Source organism: Scyliorhinus canicula, chromosome 8 (genome assembly GCF_902713615.1).
Source record: "Scyliorhinus canicula chromosome 8, sScyCan1.1, whole genome shotgun sequence".
In the NCBI taxonomy this organism is placed as follows: domain Eukaryota; kingdom Metazoa; phylum Chordata; class Chondrichthyes; order Carcharhiniformes; family Scyliorhinidae; genus Scyliorhinus; species Scyliorhinus canicula.
Window position 1 is genome coordinate 149,517,760 of NC_052153.1, and position 24,051 is coordinate 149,541,810.

General features: G+C 46.6%; 1 protein-coding gene across 1 annotated transcript in view; it reads left to right on the plus strand.

Annotated features, from left to right (window-relative positions):
- mccc2 (methylcrotonoyl-CoA carboxylase 2 (beta)) overlaps positions 1–21,036 on the plus strand; it is a 153,143-nt gene extending 132,107 nt beyond the window's left edge. Inside the window, exon 17 of the mRNA XM_038805418.1 lies at positions 20,271–21,036. Within this exon, the coding sequence (XP_038661346.1) occupies positions 20,271–20,388 (118 nt within the window). The 3' untranslated portion in view covers positions 20,389–21,036. The remainder of the gene's footprint in view (positions 1–20,270) is intronic.
- The last annotated feature ends 3,015 nt before the right edge of the window (positions 21,037–24,051 follow it).

The window sequence follows — 24,051 nt, forward strand, 5'->3', positions numbered from 1 at the left end:
TAAAAAGCGGTGTACCTGGAAAGTATGCCGCATGCCATATCCATGGCCTCCGTACATTGGCTGAGGCCCGCCCCATGATGCTCCATCCCCGACTGGCAGAGTTCCCCATTGCGTGGATCGCGTGTGGTCTCACCCATCGGGAACTCAGCGTGGCGGCTGCAGACTCAGTACAGCGCCGCCACAGTTGGGGGAGGCCCAATCCGCGGGTAGTGGTGGACATAGTCGGGGCTGGGGGCACTGTGTTGGGGCACGCGAGCCGACTGAAGGCGGAGGGACTATTTTGCGCGCTGGGTCTGCGAGAGGCCGCCGCCATGTTGCACGGCTTGGCCGCTGCAGACCTCGCCATACGCATGCCATATTGACTGCGCTGCCTCCCTGCTAGCCCCCAGCAGAATGGGGAATCGGTGGCCGTTTTCCTGGAGTAAAAGGCCACAATTTTCACGCCGGTGTCGGGACATAGTCTCCAAATCGGAGAAACTAGCCCAGAATGTGTTTTAGCACTGGGGAGCTGCTCTCAGAGATTGGGCCGCCATTTTGAAAGGGTGCCCCAATCTCTAAGTGAGCTTGTGGATCCCCCACACGCACCCATGGACAATGTCACCCCTCACACACATGGCCACTACCCCACAACCCCCAAGTAAGATCACCCTGCTATGGGGTCCCTGGGGGCCCCCCTTTTCACACACCCCCAATCCCCCATACAACGTCCCCTCCCTTCCAGGACCCGCACCCATTATCCCCCCTCCAACTTCCCGGAGGCCCCTACTTACCTGTCCTGCACTCCCCCACCCTGCAAATTCCCCCTCCACCCTCATTACATGGGCATGGACCCTCTGGCTCCCCGGCCCTTGGCAGTGCCACCCTGGCGTTCGGGCACCCTTGCACTGCCATCCTGGCATCCAGGCAGTGCTCCTGGCTTGGCAGTGCCATCCAGGCACCTTGGCAATGTCAGGGTGGCAATGTCAGGGTGCCAGCTAGGCAGGGCCAAGGTGCCCATTCCAGGGGGAGGATTAGGGAGCAACCCTGCACTGACCCTGACCACCCAGGGGACTCTGATGACCCGGGAGATCCTCCGGGTGCCGTTCCACCTGGTCCATGTTTTTGTGGACCAGCACTGATCAGTGCCCAGCTGCAGACGCCCGGGGGAGGCCGGTGAATCAGAGGAGGGCGTTGGACCCCGCACAGGTAAGTTGCAAGTAGGTTTACGACCTACTTCCGCTAGCGTTATTCGCACACGCCCATTTGGGGTGGGTTTCCGAATCTGACATCTTGCGAGGCTTCAGAGAATCCAGGAGGCACGGAGGCTGTCGGGAGGCTCGCTGCTAGCCTCTCCTGGCATTCTCCGGCTGCCTTGCGCTCATGCGGGAGCCCAACACAGTCGCAGATTCGCACCCTTTATGTCCTCACAACTTACTTCCCTACTTATCTTTGTGTCATCAGCAAAATGAGCAACCAGACTTGCAGCAGCCCTTTCATCCAAGTCATTTATATAGATTATAAATAGATGAGGCCCCAGCATTGGTCCCTGGGAGGGCAATAAATGCTAGCTTCGCCAGCGACACCCCTGCCCCATCAATGTATATTAAACAATCTTTGGTTAAAGCAGACTTTAAAATGACATTGATATACAATCATTATTTGCGTAGATGCATTTTGTAAAAAAACTGACATTGATTAATAAACTGCAATTCTGTACTATAATTTCATTCTAATTGGGCCTTTGTGTTGCTTTATCCGAGGAAAATAAATTAAACTTTGAAGTCTCATGTTTATTTGAAAAGCATGCCGGTACAGTGATACCTTCAGCTTGTTTTGATCTGCCTAACAATGTAACAGTCATCCTGTGTAATAGGTTAATCAATTTTATAGCTTAATCTCAGTTTTGTTCACTAATCAGCTCAGGATTTTAAAGATTTGTATGATTTTCCTCTCAATGGTGGGGCCACATAGCTGATGACAGAGAAGCAAAGAGGCTTTGCCAAATTCTGTCAGCATTTAGAATAGAAGTCATTTGTTACAACCAAAGGTATTTGGTTGATTTAGATCGGCTACTGCATCCTGTCAAAAGTTATTGCCAAAGTATTGTTTTTTTCCAAGAAAGTGGCATTTGATTTAAACAACAGATTAAATACCTGCCTCCTGTGATCCTGAGTTCGTAATTCAGTGTATCTAATATTGCTTTCTCTGCGTTTTGCTATGTGATGGGTTAGCTTGAAGACAACACTGAAATCTTTTGAAACCCCTTTCAAAACTGAAAATCCTGAAGCAGTTCCCTTGTAGATTATGATAAAACAGTGCTTATCCCAAAATTACAGACAAGAGGCAGGATTATTCAATGGATGATGCCGAAATCGGGAAACGTGGTTAGGCGGAGAATAGATTCCGATGCCAAAATCACGGCGGGCACTGATTTGACACCAAATCGCAATTCTCCGCCACCTTGACAGCGGTGTCAATGTAGTCCGGAACGCACGTATAGTAAATACCGCTTGCATATCATTCGCAGGCCTGACCTGGTATTCTTTGGGGCCTGCGCGATTCACCGCTTCCGATGGTCCGAGTTCCCAATGGCGCGATTCACTTGTGCTTTTAAAAATCGTGAAACAGGCGTCATGGCTGCTGAGGGAGAGAGAGGGTATGGAAAGTGTCCAACATCACCATAGTTTGCTGACAGTTGTGCCACTGGTTGGGAGGCTACTGTCAGGGCCAGTGGTAGTAGCAGGGGGGTGGCCAGGAGGTGGGCTGTGGGATCAGGATGGACGGGCATGGAACACCATTGCTGCAGCCGGAACGGCAACTATGCAACAGAGCACGCCGCTGATAGCCTACTCTGAACTTAGGGCCACGGGTTGTATAGATGCCCTCTGGCCCCAGCCAACCCATCAGCTGTATGGGTGCGCTCCAGCCCAACACAGTAGCACAGTGGTTCGCACTGTTGCTTCACAGCGCCAGGGACCCCGGTTCACTTCACGGCTTGGGTTACTGTCTGCGAAGTCTGCGCATTCTCCCTGTGTCTGCTTTGGTTTCCTTCGGGTGCTCGTTTCTTTCCAAAAGTCCCAAAAGACGTGCTTGTTAGTTTTTCAGTTCGGATTGACTATGTTGCATTTCAATTTTACATTTTCACTGTAATAACCAGTTCTCTATATCAGCAACAGGTCATTGCACCTAACTGTTTGAATTCTACTTAAGTGTCTATTCACAGCAGTGCAGCAGTCCATGTAGAACAGATGCATGTATTCAGGCCTACGCTTGAAGCAAATCTTATCTATTTAAACTTCCTGTTAAGTATAATTATAAATTTGTAGAGTAATGGCTGCATGTTATGACCACGTGTAGGAACCTAATTGAGAAATTCAAATGTCAGAAGTTGCAAGGATGAAGTTCAAGTGATTTATAATTACCCACTGAACATAAAAATAAAATTGTAGCCTTGAAATTGCTTCCCTGTATCTGTTAAATTTCATACTCTGTAGGTAGGGCTCTTGAGAGAGGTTTGACTTTATTTTGGTGACTGATTTTGCAGGGGCACCAATGAAAACCTGCAAAATTCAGACTGCACTTGCCACAGAGCTAGTAAGAAAAATTAGGGAAGATACTTTTTAAAAGTGCAGTCCGAAATGGACGATATTATTCGTGAGTGTTAAAACTCGTAGTAGGTACGATTAGAATCCAACCCAGTAATAAAAATAATCTCTTATTTAACCTATATTTTCCCAAGATCTCAAAACTGGAATGTTTTGCCTCCAGTACTTTTCATCTTTCTGCAGTGTTCAGGCTTTTAAAACGAGGAGTTGATATTACCTGCCACTATTGGTTAATTATTCCATCTTACACCTGTTCTGTGTATTGGATATCGGCCCTTCACCTGGATTTCTTGAAAGGAAAACATTGCATTTTGTTTCCATCCTTCCATTTTGTAGTTTTGCTGCTAATTTTTCTTTGAAGACAGGTAGCATGGTGACACAGTGGTTAGCACTTCTGCCTCACAAATCCAGATACCTGGGTTTTATTCCAGCCTTGGATGATTGCGTGGAGTTTGCACCTTCTCCCCGTGTCTGCGCGGGTTTCCTCCGGGTGCTCCAGTTTCCTCCCACAGTCCAAAGATGTGTAAGTTAGGTGGGTTGGCCATGATAAATTTCTCCTTAGTGTCCAAAGGTGTGCAGGTTAGGGGGATTGGACATGATCAATGTGTGGGGTTACAACAATAGGGCGGGGTGTGGGCAGAGGTAGAGTGCTCTTTTGTGAGGTTGGTGTAGACATGATGGGCTGAATAGCCTCCTTCTGCATTGTAGGGATCCTATAGAATTCTATGTCACTGATTCTTCAGGAATTGGGTGATCAAGGGTCACAGATGCATTTCTTTCTTCTACCAGCTATTGACCTCTCGTGTTTACCCTGAACTTTCTATGAAGGGATTGAGTCACATTGAAAACACTTTCTGATTAATATCCTTTTTCACTGGAACTAGCTTGTCTTTTAAATGTTTACTTCCCTGACATTTTTGTGACCTTAGGTAACTCAATTTTCTTAATGGCACTAAGGTTTTTTAAAACATCTTTATTTCTTTGCTGTCATGAAAGTTTTTTTTATTTTTATTTTTTTTTTTTTTATAAATTTAGATTAGCCAATTATTTTTTCCAATTAAGGGGCAATTTAGCGCGGCCAATCCACCTACTCTGCACATTTTTGGGTTGTGGGGGCGAAACCCACGCAGACACGGGGAGAACGTGCAAACTCCACACGGACAGTGACCCAGAGCCGGGATCGAACCTGGGACCTCAGCGCCGTGAGGCGGTTATGCTAACCACTAGGCCACCGTGCTGCCCTGCTGTCATGAAAGTTAAACATTTTTAAATGTTGCAAATGCTCTATTAAAAAGAAAAGAACCTGAAATGGTTTAATTTTAAATATTTTGTGGTTTAGGAATTACAATATAAAATGGGGACTTGTACATTTGAGGAGACTGGAAGGCACAGTATGCATGAACTGTCCTTTTACTTCTGGATTGAATAATGCCCAAAAGGACAGGTCTGTTTCTTTACTATAGGTGCCCTACTTAATTTGACATCCAACCTAGTTCTTGAGAGGTAGAGGCCACTGTAAAAAAGCTTTGTTTGTTTGGATGGAATTGATTGGTACTAAATAGGCAGTCTCACTCAGGGAGCCATGGGGCTGACTAATATGGGAATTTAAAATAATGCATTGGTGCAGTAAAGGATGTTAAACTATTATTAAGAGTTGTTGCTGGGGTATAGAGTACTTCAAAGTATCCTGTAGCACACTTAATGTGGGGTGCTTAATGTCACTGGGTGTACAAAATTGAAACGTCACAGTCTGCAGGTGACTGGTGACTGGTAAGTAGTTTTTCTTTTCCCTGAGGTGTTATCGTGCGGGGCACAGTGGTTGCTTAGTGAGTGCTTGCTGAGAAGGGGAGTAAATTTTTTAAAAACTTACTGTTGGGAGTTTCCAGCTGAATCCGGTCGGAGTGAGGACAGAATGACTGCTGGGTTAGTAGTAAAGATTTAAATTGTTTGCGCAGGCCCATAACAGCTGATTGCTGTTCTCATTATTTTTACCTGTATTTAAGTTGGGCAGTTTCTAAACCCTAGACACTACACTTGTAGTGCCCCCCATCCTTCCACCTCCTTTAACCTAAGGGGTAAAGTGAATAACAGGTAAGCTCTTTCTTTCTTTTTCTTTTTTTTATCTAGAGGGGATGGCAGGGAAGGCAGTGCAATGTACCGCCTGCAAAATGTTTGAGGTGAGGGACGCCGTCAGTGTCCCTGCTGATTTCATCTCTGGGAAGTGCACCCATCTCCAGCGCCTCAGAAACCGTGTTAGGGAACTGGAGCTGGAGTTGGATGAACTTCGGATAATTTGGGAGGCAGAGGTGGTCATAGATAGAAGCTTCAGGGATGTAGTGACTCTGAAGAATAAAGATAAATGGGTGATGATGAGAGGGGCTGGGAGGAAGCAGTCAGTACTGGGATCCTCTGTGGTCGTTCCCCTTAGTAACAAGTATACCGCTTTGGATACTGTTGGGGGGGGGGGGGGAGACTTACCAGGGGTAAGCCATGGGGTACAGGTCTCTGGCACAGAGTCTGTCCCTGTTGCTCAGAAGGGAAGGGGGGGAGAGGAGTAGAGCATTAGTCATTGGAGACTCCATAGTTAGGGGGATAGATAGGAGATTCTGTGGGAACGAGAGAGACTGGTGTGTTGCCTCCCAGGTGCCAGGGTCCGTGATGTCTTGGATCGTGTTTTCGGGATCCTTAAGGGGGAGGGGGAGAAGCTCCAAGTCATGGTCCACATAGGTACCAACGACATAGGTAGGAAAAGGGATAGGGATGTAAGGCAGGAATTCAGGGAGCTAGGGTGGAAACTTAGATCTAGGACAAACAGAGTTATTATCTCTGGGTTGTTACCCGTGCCACCTGCTAGCGAGACGAGGAATAGGGAGAGAGAGCAGTTGAACACGTGGCTACAAGGATGGTGCAGGAGGGAGGGTTTCAGATTCCTGGATAATTGGGGCTCATTCTGGGGCAGGTGGGACCTCTACAAATGGGATGGTCTATATCTGGACCAGAGGGGTACCAATATCCTGGGGGGGGAATTTACTAATGCTCTTCGGGAGGGTTTAAACTAGTTCAGCAGGGGATTGGGAACCTGAATTGTAGCTCCAGTAAACAGGAGGTTGAGAGTAGTGAGGTCATGAGTAAGGTTTCAAAGTTGCAGGAGTGCAGGCAGGGAGGTGGTTTAAAGTGTGTCTTGTTCAATGCCAGGAGCATCCGGAATAAGGTGGGTGAACTTGCGGCATGGGTAGGTACCTGGGACTTCGATGTTGTGGCCATTTCAGAGACATGGATAGAGCAGGGACAGGAATGGTTGTTGCATGTGCCTGGGTTTCGATATTTCAGTAAGCTCAGGGAAGGTGGTAAAAGAGGGGGAGTGGTGGCATTGTGAGTCAAGGACAGTATTACAGTGGCAGAAAGGAAGTTTGACGAGGACTCGTCTACTGATGTAGTATGGGCTGAGGTTAGAAACAGGAAAGGAGAGGTCACCCTGTTAAGGGTTTTCTATAGGCCTCCGAAAAGTTCCAGAGATGTAGAGGAAAGGATTACAAAGATGATTCTGGATAGGAGCGAAAGCAACAGGGTAGTTGTTATGGGGGACTTTAACTTTCCAAATATTGACTGGAAACGCTATAGTTCGAGTACTTTAGATGGGTCCGTTTTTGTCCAATGTGTGCAGGAGGGTTTCCTAACACAGTATGTAGATAGGCCAACGAGAGGCGAAGCCATATTGGATTTGATACTGGGTAATGAACCAGGACAGGTGTTAGATTTGGAGGTAGGTGAGCACTTTGGTGATAGTGACCATAATTCAATTACGTTTACTTTAGTGATGGAAAGGGATAGGTATATACTGCAGGGCAAGAGTTATATCTGGGGGAAAGGCAATTATGATGCGATGAGGCAAGACTTAGGATGCATGGGATGGAGAGGAAAACTGCAGGGGATGGGCACAATGGAAATGTGGAGCTTGTTCAAGGAACAGCTACTGCGTGTCCTTGATAAAATGTACCTATCAGGCAGGGAGGAAGTGGTCGAGCGAGGGAACCGTGGTTTACTAAAGCAGTTGAAACACTTGTCAAGCGGAAGAAGGAGGCTTATGTAAAGATGAGTCGTGAAGGTTCAGTTAGGGCGCTCGAGAGTTACAAGTTAGCTAGGAAGGGACAGCTAAAGTGAGAGCTAAGATGAGCCAGGAGGGGACATGAGAAGTCTTTGGCAGGTAGGATCAAGGATAACCCTAAACCTTTCTATAGATATGTCAGGAATACAAGAATGACTAGGGTAAGAGTAGGGGCAGTCAAGGACAGTAGTGGAAAGTTGTGCGTGGAGTCCAAGGAGATAGGAGAGATGCTTTGGCTTTGATCTTTAAGTCATCTTTGTCTGCAGGAATAGTGCCAGAAGACTGGAGGATAGAAAATGTTGTCCCCTTGTTCAAGAAGGGGAGTAGAGACAACCCCGGTAACTATAGACCAGTGAGCCTTACTTCTGTTGTGGGCAAAGTCTTGGAAAGGTTTATAAGAGATAGGATGTATAGTCATCTGGAAAGGAATAATTTGATTGGAGATAGTCAACACGGTTTTGTGAAGGGTAGGTTGTGCCTCACAAACCTTATTGAGTTCTTTGAGAAGGTGACCAAACAGGTGGATGAGGGTAAAGCAGTTGATGTGGTGTATATGGATTTCAGTAAAGCATTTGATAAGGTTCCCCACGGTAGGCTATTGCAGAAAATACGGAGGCATGGGATTCAGGGTGATTTAGCAGTTTGGATCAGAAATTGGCTAGCTGGAAGAAGACAAAGGGTGGTGGTTGATGGGAAATATTCAGACTGGAGTCCAGTTACTAGTGGTGTACCACAAGGATCTGTTTTGGGGCCACTGCTGTTTGTCATTTTTATAAATGACCTGGAGGAGGGCGTAGAAGCATGGGTGAGTAAATATGCAGATGACACTAAAGTCGGTGGAGTTGTGGACAGTGCGGAAGGATGTTACAAGTTACAGAGGGACATAGATAAGCTGCAGCGCTGGGCTGAGAGGTGGCAAATGGAGTTCAATGCAGAAAAGTGTGAGGTGATTCATTTTGGAAGGAATAACAGGAAGACAGAGTACTGGGCTAATGGGAAGATTCTTGGTCGTGTGGATGAGCAGAGAGATCTCGGTGTCCATGTACATAGATCCCTGAAAGCTGCTACCCAGGTTGAGAGGGTTGTTAAGAAGGCGTACGGTGTGTTAGCTTTTATTGGTAGAGGGATTGAGTTTCGGAGCCATGAGGCCATGTTGCAGCTGTACAAAACTCTGGTGCGGCTGCATTTGGAGTATTGCGTGCAATTCTGGTCGCCGGATTATAGGAAGGATGTGGAAGCATTGGAAAGGGTGCAGAGGAGATTTACCAGAATGTTGCCTGGTATGGAGGGAAGAACTTATGAGGGAAGGCTGAGGAACTTGAGGCTGTTTTCGTGAGAGAGAAGAAGGTTAAGAGGTAACTTAATTGAGGCATACAAGATGATCAGAGGATTAGATAGGGTGGACAGTGGGAGCCTTTTTCCTCAGATGGTGATGTCTAGCACGAGGGGACAAAATTGAGGGGAGATAGATATAGGACAGATGTCAGAGGTAGGTTCTTTACTCACAGAGTAGTAAGGGCGTGGAATGCCCTGCCTGCAACAGTAGTGGCTCGCCAACACTAAGGGCATTCAAATGGTCATTGGATAGACATATGGACGATAAGGGAATAGTGTAGATGGGCTTTAGAGTGGTTTCACAGGTCGGCGCAACATCGAGGGCCGAAGGGCCTCTACTGCGCTGTAATGTTCTATGTTCTCAGTACTGGTATCTTGCATCTTGTGCACAAAAATTAGAATGGAGAACTAAAACCAATGTAACTTTGAAGAAAATAAACCTCTTAATTATTGTTAATCTTTGATCAGAGAATCTATGGATGTACACTTAGGTGGCAATAATAGCAATAGTATATTGGAACCTCTCTGTTATTGGATATCTTTTAAAATGAATCCACAGTTGTTCCTGAACCAGACTGTTGTGATCTTTGTATATTTCAACATAGTTTTTTTCCGGCTTTAAATTGCATTCAGTCATATGGAAGGATTTACCACTGCATTTTCAATATTGATTAATGACTATACCATAATTGGCAAATTTCTACCAATAAAATGCAAGAGCCCACACATGCTTGTTAGTGGCTCCTGGAGCAAATGTACCAAGTTCAATATCCCATATCAACGAACATTGATGTGTAGAAAACCTTATGCAAGAAACAGTTACAATGTCTCATTGGGAAGCCTGTGGTGACTAGTGCAGATTAATTTACCACCTACTTTGTACAAGACAAATAACAATTCCCAGTGAAAATCAATCTGAACAACATCTTAATTCAGGTCAGTTCACCCATTTTATTTCCTCTGGTCAGAACTCCTGCAATGCATAATGAATTTAATGAATAGGAATGTGATTAATTCTACTAAGGAAGTGTTTTAATACATTCAAGAATTAATGTAACTTTTAAAAATGCAAAATGTGTCAATAGCCTTAAATAATCAGTAATCATTCAGATTAAACCTAAACCTCAGTGGTTATGAGAAGCAATTAAGAAATGTTTTAAATATTTAATGATGTACAGAAAGTAATCTATGAAGGATATGTTAGTGGATTAAACTGCTAACCATCTCCACCTCGGCCCCGTTGATGCTGACAGAGGTGTGTACAGTACTTTGCTTCCTGAAGTCGATGACCAGCTCTTTAGTTTTGCCGGCATTGAGGGAGAGATTGTTGTCGTTACATCACTCCACTAGGTTCTCTATCTCCCTCCTGTATTCTGACTCGTCGTTATTCGAGATCCGACCCACTATGGTCGTATCATCAGCAAACTTGTAGCTGGGTAGGAATTCTCCTTCTTTTCTCCAGAGCATAAAGTATATTTGCAGGTTGACTTCTTCATGATGGGGAGGTCTCTGCTGCCAGGGGTGAGGAAAGCTGAATATTCCGCAATAGTTATTTCACATCACGCTCCACATCTGGTAGATGTGGTATTGGAGACGGGGCAGGTTCAGCAACCAGCTAGGAATTTGGATGTGGGGTTGTTGACAGATCTGGGGTTTTGTATAAGGATATCAAAGGCAATTGATGAGTATGTGGGGTTTGACAAGAATGGGAAGTTTTGCCCTCGATTCTGTGGGTGGCCCTGAATACAGTGGTGAAAGAGAAGAAAATATTGTGTAAGGCACAGATAGATATGGAAGCAAGGGAGCAACACCAAAGGTTGGTACATGAGATATTGGAAATAGGTGGTAGATAATCGAGTGATTCCCCACCCCAGACTTCCTGGCTCGCCGAAAGAAGCTGCACATGCAGTTTAATTTACTGACTACAGATATTGTGGTGCGTCAGTTATGAGGGGGATAAAGTACAAATATAGGGAGAAGACCAGTCATCTCTTGGTTTGAAGTTGAGGCGGTAAGCAGTCTCCAGGGAGATTAGTCAAGTTTGAGACTCTGGTGGCGGGTTAGTGTCCTCGCCAGATAAAGTTAATGAGGCATTTGAAGCGTTCTATGAGAATCTTTTTCAGTCAAAGCCACCTGGTGAGGGGTCGGATCTGGTGGAGTTTATGGAAAGCCTGGAGTGTCCTGAGGTGGAAGTTCGGGAAGGGTTGGAATAGCCTTTGGGTGCGGAGGAGGTCCTGGCAGCTGTTGAGCGAATGCAGACTGGTAAGGTTCCAGGGCCTGATGGATTCCTGGTGAAACTTGGAATGGTTTGCAGGACAGTTGGTACCATTACTGATGGAGATGTTTGAGGACTCAGTAGCACGGGGTTCCCTGCCCGAGACATTGATGGAAGTGCCCAATTTGTTTCTCTTAAAAAAGGATAAGGACCTTGTGGCGTGTGGGTTGTAACGCCTGATTTCCCTATCAAATGTGGATGCTAAGATATTGGGCAAGGTATGAGCACTAAGGCTTGAGCAATGTCTCCCTCAAGTTATTGGGGGGGAGCTCAGACTGGTTTCGTTAAGGGCCGGCGATTGTCGTCCAATGTGCAGCGGTTGCTAAATGTGGTATAGTCTCTGGCAGATGGTCATTGTTTTCCTGGATGGTGAGAAGGCTTTTGATAGGGTAGAATAGGGGTATTTGTTTGCAGCACTGGAAATGTTTGCGATAGGGCCCAAGTTTATGCCGTGGGTACAGGTGTATTAAGCACCAATGGCCAGTATTCACAGAAACAATGTGAGCTTTGAGTATTTTCAGTTGAACAGGGGAGTGAGACAGCGGTTCCCTATGTCGCCCCTCTTGTTTGCATTGGCAATAGAACCTTTGGCCATTGCTCTGAGGGCTTCAGATAGGTGGCAGGGAAGAACTTAGAATGTCCCTGTATGCCAGGGGTGGGCAAACTTTTCCGTGCAAGGGCCACATTCAGAAATTCACAATTTTAAAGGGCCGCATAGTATATTAAGTAAAATAATTAATATTTAAAATAGCCAAAATAAAAGGTTTTTAAAGAAAAAAAAAGCAATTAATTTTTATTAATTAATATTTTAAAGTAGAAACTTCACATGAAACACATGTTGTGCCGAGCAATGATCACCCTACTCAAGTCAACGTATCCACCCTATACCAGTAACCCAACAGCCCCCCCCCCCCCCCCCCCCATTAACCTTAAAATTTAAAAAAAAAAAAATTTTAATTTTTAAAATTTTTTTTAATGACTTGATCTTGGTGGGCCGCATAAAGACCTTTGGCGGGCCACATGCGGCCCGCGGGCCATAGTTTGCCCACCCCTGCTGTATGCTATCTTCTGCTGTACATGACAGTACCCATCCCCACCATGGACAATATAATGGTGCTGCTGAGACACATTGTCTCTTTTTCTGGGTACAAATTGAACCTGGAGAAATGTGTTTCATAGAATTTACAGTGCAGAAGGAGGCCATTTGGCCCATCGAGTCTGCACCGGCTCATGGAAAGAGCACCCTTCCCAACCGCACACCTCCACCCTATCCCCATAACCCAGTTACCCCACCCAACACTAAGGGCAATTTTGGACACTACGGGTAATTTAGCATGGCCAGTCCACCTAACCTGCACATCTTTGGACTGTGGGAGGAAACCGGAGCACCCGGAAGAAACGCACGCACACAGGGGGAGAACGTGCAGACTCCGCACAGACAGTGACCCAAGCCGGGAATCGAACCTGGGACCCTAGAACTGTGAAACAATTGTGCTAATCACTATGCTACCGTGCTGCCCCAGTTACTCCCTCGCGGAGGGGAGTCAATCTGGGAATGTTGCCGTTCTGCTCAGCAGGTTCTCATTTCAGATATTTAGGGTTCAGGTGGCTCGGGACCAGGCCTGGCTCCGTAAGTTTAACTATGCGAGTTTGGTGGGAAGGGTCAGGATCGATTTGCAGAGTTGGGATAGTCTCCCTCTCTCCTTGGCAGGATGAATTCAGTCAGTCAAGATGAATATTTAACCAAGCTTTCTGTTCATGTTCAAATGTTTGCTGGTTTTTCTTCCAAAGCCCTTTTTGGGGAAAGTCGAGAAATCGATTTTGTCCTTTTTTTGGGCGGGCAATCTGGCGAGGATTCGTAGACGCCGGAGTGGTTCACGCCACTCCTTGGCGCCGGAGTGGCCCGACCCGCCAGTTCGCGGAGAATCCCGCCCCATATGTTTGCACCTGCAAGGTTGGATGCCACGGTTGGATGCAAGGTTCGGGCGGTGGGAATAGAAGTGGTGGGAGGAATGGGGGATCTATTCTTTGAGGAACGGTTTGCGCGTTTGGAGGAGTTGTTGGAGAAATTTGGGCTCTCACGGTCTGACCCGTTCAGATACCTGCAAGTTTGCAGCTTTGCAAATCGGATCTTTCCGACATTTCCTGTGATACTGCCAACCTCGTTGATGGAGAGGTTTCTTTCGCTCGTAGGGTTGGAGAAGGGGAATTCCTCGGGTATCTATGGAAGGATTATGTCTGAAAACGCAGAATCGGTGGAGTGGTTAAGACCAAGTGGGAGGTGGAGTTGGGGCTAATGTTGGAGGATCGAGTGTGGAGTGAGGTCCTGCGGAGGGTGATTGTCACGTTTTTATGTGCAAGGCATGGCTTAATACAGCTTAAAGTAGTGTATAGGGATCATTTGACATGGTCCAGGATGAGTAGGTTGTTCTTGTGGGAGTGGAGGACAGGTGCGAATGCTGAGGGAGAGTTTCGGCCAACCATGTGCATATGTTTTGGTTGTGTTTTAAGCTCATGGGGTTCTGGGTCTCCTTCTTTAGCACCTGTCAGTGATTCTGAAAATTGAACTTGAGCCATTCCTCTTGTGCAGACTTGCCGGAGCTGCAGGTGGGTGCAGGGGCCGATGTCCTGGCCCTTGCCTCGTTGATTGCTCGGAGGCTTGTGCTGATGGGTTGGGGGTCAGCTTCTCCACCCAGTGCCTCAGTGTGGCTTTTAGATTTGATGGTGTTCCTATACCTCGAGAAAGTCAAATACACCGTGAGGGGAGCAATTGAGGGCTTCTACCGCAGATAGCAGCTGTTTATTCTGTATTTCATAGAGCTAGTTGTCAAGGGGAGGGGTCGAGGGGGATTGTTTTCTCAGTGGGCGGGAGGTTGTGACTGGGTTTGTTGTTTGGGTGGGATGTGTTGTTTTAGTGTTATGTATAAAATGGAAAATGCTAGAATAAAAATATATATTTTTTAAGTTAATTCTTAGTATTCTAAATTCCAGTGGATACAAGCCCAGCTTGTCCAACCTTTCCTCATAAGACAACCAACCAATTCCAGGTATTAGCCTGGTAAATCTTCTATGAACTTCTTCCACTACATTTGCATCCTTCCTTAAATAGGGTGATCAATACTGTACACGTACTCCAAATGTGGTATCACTAGTGTCTGTACAACATCCTACATAACATCTGTACTTTTGTATTCAATTCCCCTTACAATACATTATAACTCATGTTTAGCTTTCCTAATTACTCGCTGTACCTGCATAGTAGTTTTTGTAAAATATTTTTATTCTCCTTTTTCACATTTTCTCCCAAATTTACACCCACCAGCAATAATCAGTAACGAATATGTCAATCCCCATATCAATAACAACGATCCCATCCTCCCACCAAACCCCCGAACGTTAGCCCGCATATTCACATAAACAAATGACAAAAAGGAATCAGGAATCACCCATAGTCACCATTAACACACACAGTCCCCCTGTTGCTCGTTATGCTTTCCCTTAATTTGCTCTGTTTTAATTACCTTTGCTCAAGAGTCGCCAGGTATCTTTCTGATACCACCACAGGGTTCAAAGCCGAATACTGATCAATGACTCGACACCCACAGTTAGTAAGTTTGAAATCAATGCACATTTATTTACACACACAGCCAATTATACTCATGCACAAACTCTACTCACTAAACTACAACTACAGTAGTCCCCCTTTATAACGCGGGTGTTGGGGTCCAAACAGCCACCCGCGTTGCAACCGAGCCGCGGATATCCACGATGGGGGTTTTAAATTTATTTAAAAATCTATGCTAGCGCTTCCCATTGAGAGTCTACGGGGGCGGGGGGAGAGGTCAGACCCCCGTAGACTCACAATGGGAAGCGCTAGCATAGATTTTTAAATAAATTTAAAACCCCCATCGTGGATCTAATTAAAACAGTGTCAATTTCAGCGGCCGGCTCACTTTGATCCGGAGAGGGAAGCTGCTCTCTCACTGAAACAATCAGCCGGCCGCTGAAATTGACACTGCCGGCTGCTCTCTCCCTCCAATCCAACTTTTAAGTTTTAATGTTTCTGATTGGAGGGAGAGAGCAGCCGGCAGTGTCAATTTCAGCGGCCGGCTGATTGTTTCAGTGAGAGAGCAGCTTCCCTCTCCGGATCAAAGTGAGCCGGCCGCTGAAATTGACACTGCTGGCTGATTGGAGGGAGAGAGCAGAGAACACAGGAGGAGGTCATATGGGCCTCTGCAAGACCAGCATTGTCTCACATCGCCCCTCCCCTCTGTAGCTGGGGTTCAGGCTGTGGCTGCTGGGGTACAGGCTGTGGCTCCTGGGGTACAGGCCGTGGCTGCTGGGCTTCAGGCTGTGGCTGCTGGGGTACTGTGGCTGCTGGGGTACAGGCTGTGGCTGCTGAGGTACAGGCTGTGGCTGCTGGGGTACTGATTGGAGGGAGAGAGCAGTCGGCAGTGTCAATTTCAGCAGCCGGCTGATTGTTTCAGTGAGAGAGCAGCTTCCCTCTCCGGATCAAAGTGAGCTGGCCGCTGAAATTGACACTGCCGGCTGCTCTCTCCCTCCAATCAGAAACATTAAAACTTAAAAGTTGGATTGGAGGGAGAGAGCAGCGGGCAGTGTCAATTTCAGCGGCCGGCTCACTTTGATCCGGAGAGGGAAGCTGCTCTCTCACTGAAACAATCAGCCGGCCGCTGAAATTGACACTGCCGGCTGCTCTCTCCCTCCAATCCAACTTTTAAGTTTTAATGTTTCTGATTGGAGGGAGAGAGCAGCCGGCAGTGTCAATTTCAGCGGCCGGCTGATTGTTTCAGTGAGAGAGCAGCTTCCCTCTCCGGATCAAAGTGAGCCGGCCGCTGAAATTGACACTGCCGGCTGATTGGAGGGAGAGAGCAGAGAACACAGGAGGAGGTCATACGGGCCTCTGCAAGACCAGCATTGTCTCACATCGCCCCTCCCCTCTGTAGCTGGGGTTCAGGCTGTGGCTGCTGGGGTACAGGCTGTGGCTCCTGGGGTACAGGCCGTGGCTGCTGGGCTTCAGGCTGTGGCTGCTGGGGTACTGTGGCTGCTGGGGTACTGTGGCTGCTGGGGTACAGGCTGTGGCTGCTGAGGTACAGGCTGTGGCTGCTGGGGTACTGATTGGAGGGAGAGAGCAGCCGGCAGTGTCAATTTCAGCGGCCGGCTGATTGTTTCAGTGAGAGAGCAGCTTCCCTCTCCGGATCAAAGTGAGCTGGCCGCTGAAATTGACACTGCCGGCTGCTCTCTCCCTCCAATCAGAAACATTAAAACTTAAAAGTTGGATTGGAGGGAGAGAGCAGCCGGCAGTGTCAATTTCAGCGGCCGGCTCACTTTGATCCGGAGAGGGAAGCTGCTCTCTCACTGAAACAATCAGCCGGCCGCTGAAATTGACACTGCCGGCTGCTCTCTCCCTCCAATCCAACTTTTAAGTTTTAATGTTTCTGATTGGAGGGAGAGAACAGCCGGCAGTGTCAATTTCAGCGGCCGGCTGATTGTTTCAGTGAGAGAGCAGCTTCCCTCTCCGGATCAAAGTGAGCCGGCCACTGAAATTGACACTGCCGGCTGCTCTCTCCCTCCAATCCAACTTTTAAGTTTTAATGTTTCTGATTGGAGGGAGAGAGCAGCCGGCAGTGTCAATTTCAGCGGCCGGCTGATTGTTTCAGTGAGAGAGCAGCTTCCCTCTCCGGATCAAAGTGAGCCGGCCGCTGAAATTGACACAACTGACAGTTGGGGTCCATAAGCCCCCCCGCGGTATTGCGGAGCGCGGTATAACGGGGGACTACTGTACTACTAAAAGCCTATACTTAGCTTCGGGGGGGCCCACTCAGTCAGAGGAACAATGGCCGTTGTCCGGTTCTGATACTGCTGGCTTCGAACTGGTATAGAATAGTAGCTAGGAGCGCCTATCTCGTAGCGTGCGTTGACCTTAGACTTACTTGGCTGGTGCTTGGCGGGCCTCTCATCGCTGAGAGCCAAATGCCAAGGTGAAAATGGAGAAAGTAAGAGTTCTCAAAAGAGCGAACTGACCTTGGGAACTCTGTTTTATAGCCCCCAGGGTTTCGCGCCCTTCTGGGCGGACCCTAGACTTGGTCCCAATTAATTGGACCATGTCCCAATCGTTTGTATCGATTCTCTCCAATAACGGGTCGTTCCCTGATCGTTGGGTGGGCTCTAGGTAACCATTGGCCTGCCTTTGTTTTAGTCTCCACTGGCGCCGGGAAGTCTGTCCTGGTACCGATTGTTTCAATGTTTGTTTTTGTCCCTGGAGATAGCTCATTACTATGCTAATGGCTTGTAGCTTCAGTTCTGTCTGGGTTCTGCAAGTTCCAATCCACAGGAAGCCTTGCACCTGCTTGTTTTTCTAGTGCTGTCCATTTTTCCCTGCACTCTTTGCGAGTATCAATTTTGGAATCGGGACGTGGCCACCCCAGGTGGCTACACCCCTCCCAACCCTCCCCCCAACTAATGTTCAATGTTATCCAGTTCTTAAAAGTGCATAATAAATAATGCCCATGAATTGTAGAACCCCTCCACCCTTCCCCTCTGTTCAAACTTAACCTTCTCAAGAGTCAAGAATTCCAACAGGTCCCCCCGCCACGCCAGGGCACAGGGTGGAGAGGCTGCTCTCCATCCCATCAGGATCTGCCTTCGGGTGATCAACGAGGCGAAGGCTACAACATCTGCCTCCACATCCGTTTCCAACCCCGGCTGGTCGTCAGCACCTCCTCCAGCAATGTTGAGGCCGGCTCCACCGGGAAGCTCTGTATCTCCTTTCTGGCAAATCTCGAACCTGTATGTATCTAAAAATTCCCCGCTGCTCCAGCCCATACTTCGCTTCCAGCTTCTAAAATCCTGCAAACTGGCCCCCCAAGAAACAAATCTTTTAATGTTTAAATCCCCTTCTACTCCCATTTCCGAAAATTTCCATCCCACTTCCCTGGCTCAAATCTGTGGTTCCCCCGAATTGGCATTTCCCTTGACCCTGTCCCCAACCCGAAGTGTTGGCGAAACTGCCTCCAAATTCTCAATGAAGCTATTATTACTGGCCTCCCTGAGTATTTCTCCAGGGCCATTGGGAGCGGCGCTGTTGCTAGTGCTTTCAATCCCGACCCCCTGCACAAACTCTCCTCCATTCTGACCCCTGGGAATCAACCCCTCTGACCCAGCTCCGCACCTTCTCCAAATTCGCCGCCCAGTAATAATACATCAGGTTTGGAAGACCCAAACCGCTGCATAGTAGTTTTTTGTGATTCATGTACTAGAACAACCAGATCCTTCAGCAACTCAGCTCTGCATTCTCTCACCATTTAGATAATATGCTTCATTTTTAATCTTCCTGCCAAAATGGACAATTTCACATTTGCCCACATTATACCCATTTGCCAGATCTTTGCCCACTCAATTGACCTGTCTGTATATTTTTGCAGCCTCCTTAAATGTCTTCTTTAGAACTTTCCTACCTATCTTTGTGTCATCAGCAAACCTGGAAACCATTCCTTCATCCAAGCCATTTATATAAATTGTAAACAGGTGAGGTCCCAGCACTGATCCCTGTGACACTCCAGTCACATCTTCCCAACCTGAGAAATACCCATTTATGCCTAATCTCTCTTTTCTCCAATCTTTAGGGGCTGTTTAGCACAGGGCTAAATCGCTGGCTTTGAAAGCAGACCAAGGCAAGCCAGCAGCACGGTTCGATTCCCGTAACAGCCTCCCCGAACAGGCGCTGGAATGTGGCGACTTGGGACTTTTCACAGTAACTTCATTTGAAGCCTACTTGTGACAATAAGCGATTTTCATTTCATTTTCATTTCATTTTATCCATACCAGTATGTTACTCCCATGCCATGAGCTTCTATTTTTTGCAATAACCTTTGATGTGGCACCCTATCTGGAATTCTAAGTAAAGTATACCCATTGGTTCTGTTTTATCCACAGCACATGTTACTTCCTCAAAGAAGTCAAATATATGTTAAAGATTGCACTTTCACAAAACCATATTGACTCTGCCTGATCACCTTGAATGTAACCAAGTGCTCAGCTGTATCCCCTTTAATAACAACTTCTCACATTTCCCCTACGCTAGATTTTAAGCTGACTGACCTGTAATTTCTCGCTTTCTGTCTCCGTTTTGACTTATGGAGGTATGTTTGCTATTTTTCAATCCAATGGGATCTTCCCCGAATCGAGGGAGTTTTGGAAAATTAAAACCAATGCATCAACTATCGCACTAGACCCGAGGATGAAGTCCATCAGGAGCTGGCCCCTTGTCAGCCCACAGCTCCAACCATTTACTCAGTACCACTTCTCTGGTGACTGTAATTTTCCTGAGTTCCTTCATCCTTTCCATTTCCTGGTTTATAGCTGCTGCTGAGATGTTACTTATATCCTCTATAGTGAAAACTAATGCAAAATACCTGTACAATCCATCAGCCATTTACTTGTCTTCCATTATCAATTCTCCAGAATCACTTTCTATCGGACCATCGCTCACTTTGTTAACTCTTTTCTTTTGAAAATATTTATGAAACCCATGATTTCTGTTTTTATATTTCTGGCTAGCTTTTTCTCACTCTAATTTTCCCTCCTTGTTAATCTTTTAGTCATCCTTTGCTGTTCCTTGTATTCTTTCCAATCTTCTGACCTGCTACCTGCCTTGCACAATTATGCGCAATGAGCATTCATGTCCCTCTGTCAGTATTGTAAAATCAAAATGTGGAACAGTCTGTATTGTTGGGTCTTCTTTCTTTACTATCTGCTGTAACTTCTAAGCATGTTATTTTTTGATGATATGTGCCAATCAATATATGTTCAGCAGCATCTAATCTGATTACTGTATAAATTCTAGCTTCAGAATAGTTTTTGAATTGGTTTCCTGGCATTTCCAGGAATTGAGGCTAATCATTATTTAATTTATTTCTTTTAATTTTTATAATTGTTTTTCTTGTCATTGCAGGCTGTGGGATGATGGTATAATTGACCCTGCTGACACGAGGCTTGTGTTGGGTCTAAGTCTCAGTGCTGCACTCAATGCACCCACAAAGAAAACAAACTTTGGAATCTTCAGAATGTGACCTAGGCATTTATTTATTAGACATAATATTTTCTATCTTTCGACTGTAACAGGAGAATGGAATTAGTCAAAATACTGTAAAATATTTTGAAATAAAAATTGAATTTCAATCACTATTTTAAAAAAAACCTTAATAATTGCAAAAATGTGATGTGAACTCGGATCAATAACTGATGAGCCATGGAAGTACAAATCACAAGTGGGTACAGCTGTTGGTAACATACTTAGACTCATCTGTTTCATTCTGGTTAGAGATGGATGATACTAGTGTGGTTTATATGCTGCTTAAAACAGTTTAAACGTAGAACCTAACATTTTCTTCTTCTGATTGTTTTTGACCTCTTATTACTTCTACTGTTGATAGCCTGGCTCTAACAGTGAGTAAGAAAATATGTATGCCTTCTTAATGTTCAATTTATCTGTCTTTATAATTTATGAGATAGACAAGACCAGTTGTTAAAGTGGAATTTGTTCATCCACGTTGTCCACCCCCACCCCAATGCCTGTAACCTATGTGCTGTAAACCTGTGTGATTTTGGCCTTTGATGGTTTTATAGTACAGCAGCAATTTGATTATGAGACTATTTTATAGTGACTTTGACATATCCACATTAAAAATAAAAGGTCAGCAGAGGTAGTTTCTCATTAATTCTGGTGATTATTGGTCTGTTAGATTAAATTGCAGACTGCTCCCCTGCAAACGGACCACTTCCTGAAACCTTCTAGGGTTAATAGGAAGAGCCTGGGATGAATTTATTTCTGTGCTGTTTAGTTTTTTTAAATGTTTTTATTCTCCATTTTCACATTTTCCTTCAAAATTTACACCCCACCCACAGACAGTAAACGGTAACAAATACAAAATCAATCCCCTTAACAATAACAACGATCCCATCCCCCCACCACCCCAAACAACGGTCCACCTGTCAATATATGCATCCAATAAAACAAACCCTCCCACGGTGGGAACAAAAAAACAAAGGAGAAAAAGAAAAAGGAGTCCAGGACCGCCCATGGTCACCATAGAGTCCACTTCCCCCTCCTCCCCACACACTCAACGCCGTCCAACCTCTGAAAGAGTACCGTACATGATACCCAAGAGTTGTAAACACCCTCCCCCGACACTCTCCAACTCCTCCCATCCACTGCCTCTTGTAAAACTCCTTCCCCCAATCTTGGTTCCTTCCCCCCCAACTTTCCACCCCGGCTAGACCCTGTTCTGCCAGGCTCCGCTGGCCGCAACCCCTCCCCCCACCTCACTCCCGTTCACTGGCCGGCTTCAACCGGCCAGCGTGGAGGCCCCCGCCCGGGTCCCTTTCCCCCTTGCCCGGCCCTAGGAAAGCCCAGAAATCCCCTTTCAGCACACAAACCCCGCATATCCACCGACACCCCAAAGAGCCCTCACTTCTAGTGAAAGTCCCATCACTTCCCTTGTCCAAATATATAGAACATTGGCTCCTTTAGCCCATACACCCGCACTCAGTGAAACAAAAAAGAAGAAAATACAGCCATGCGGTTACATCGGCACATGGCCATTTCTCAGTTCTGCCACAGTCCTTCTGCCTTCACAAACTCCTCCGCTGCTTCCGCCGTTCCAAAATAAAAGTCCTTGAGCTTGTAAGTCACCCTCAGCTTCGCTGGATGTACAATGCCGCACTGCACCTTGCTAATGTACAGTGCCCTCTTCACCCGTTTCAAAGCAGCCCGCCTCCTCGACATCTCCACCGTAAAGTCCTGGTATACACGTATACCAGCTCCAGCCCACTGCACCATCCGCTTCTGCTTGGCCCAGCACAGGACCTTCTCTTTCACACTGTACCTACGGAAGCACAGAGTCACTACCCTTGGCGGCTCACTCGCCTTTGGTACAGGCCTCCATGACCGATGAACCCGATCCAGTTCATATCGGGAGGGATCCTCCCCCTCCCCCAATAGTTTCGCCAGCATTGCAGCAAAATGCTCCGTCGGCCTCGGCCCTTCAACTCCTTCGGGCAGCCCCACAATCCTCAAATTCTGTCGCCTGGATCTGTTTTCCAGGTTTTCCATTTTTCCTCGCAGATCCTTATTAATTTCCATCACCTTCCGCATCTCCTTCCCCATCGAGGTAAGTTGATCACTGTGCTGCAATAATGTCTCCTCCACTTCCTTCAGCGCCTCCCCTTGCTCCCGCACCTCCGCCACTGCGCTCGCCACCGCCGTCGTCACCGGGGAAATCGCCACCTCCACCAGCACACTCAAAACCTCCGTCATCTCCTTCCTCATTGTCTCCATGTATTTTGTAAACTGCCTTTTGAATTCCGCACCTTAGTCATTTCTTCAGCCGTAAGCAATGCGGCCTCCCCTCATGCTCCAGCCTCCATTTTCCTTGGTGACCCCGTGGTGACCTTTTCCTTTACTGTGCCTTCACTGTGCCTCCTCTGTACCTTCTCCCTGCTTTTGCCGCCTCCGTGGACCCTGGAACCGGGCTTAAAGCCCCGAAAATGCCGTTCCCAAACGGGAACCCTCCATTACGCGGCTGCCTCCCACCCACCGTCACCGGAAGTCCCCCAGTGCTGTTTAGTTAATACTACAATATCTTTTATATAAGTTTTGTGAGGGCCACGAAGAATCCAGCACGAGTTTTCAGGATACAAAGAAATAACATTTATTTACAATAACATATATATACAACAGCAGCAGCAACTTCCCTTGCTGCTCACTCCTCTCTCTCCCTGGTTCCAAACTGGCCAGCTCTATTTATGCAGGGAATCTGCTAATGATTTCTCCCCCCCCCCCCTCATTGGGAAAGCTCATACTGCCACAGGATTGTGGGATTGTCATTAGTCCCCAGCCAATGGTAAGCAGGCAGGTTATAACATCAACCACCAGTTTCTCACAAAACTATAAAAAGTTTGCTCTCAGCTATTGCTTATTTTGTACAAAGAACTGAAATAATAACCAAGGGGCTCAGGGACAGAGGCCAAAGAATAAAAGTTGTTTTTCAGACTGAAGGAAATATGCCTGGTGTTCTCCAGGGGCAAGTTGTATCATGATATTGACTTGTCATTTGTAGATGACACAAAAGTTGGAAATATAGTAAACATTTGGGGAGGAGGTGGCATAGTTGTATTGTTACTGGACTAGTAAACCAGAAACCCAGAGTAATGCTCTGGGACCCAGGCTCAAATCCCACCACTGCAGATGGTGAAATTTGAATTCAATAAAAATCTGTTAAAAAGTCTAAAGACAACCTGAATCCATTGTCAATTGTCATAAAAACCGATGTATTTCACTAATATCGTTAGGGAAGGAAATCTCCCGTCCTTATCTGGCCTGGCCTACATCTTAACTGTACCCTCAAGGCAGCTTGAGCGACACAGTAGCACAGTGGTTAGCACTGTTGCTTCACCGTGCCAGGATCCCAGGTTTGATTCCTGCTTAGGTCACTGTCTGTGCGGAGCCTGCACGTTCTCCCTGTGTCTGCGTGGGATTCCTCCAGTGCTCCGGTTTCCTCTCTCAAGCCCCGAAAGACGTGCTGTTAGGTGAATTGGACATTCTGAATTCTCCCTCTGCCCGAACAAGCGCCGCAGTGTGGCAACTAATGGATTTTCACAGTACCTTCATTGCAGTGTTAATGTAAGCCTACTTGTGACAATAATGAAGATTATTATAAAGGACAATTAGGGAT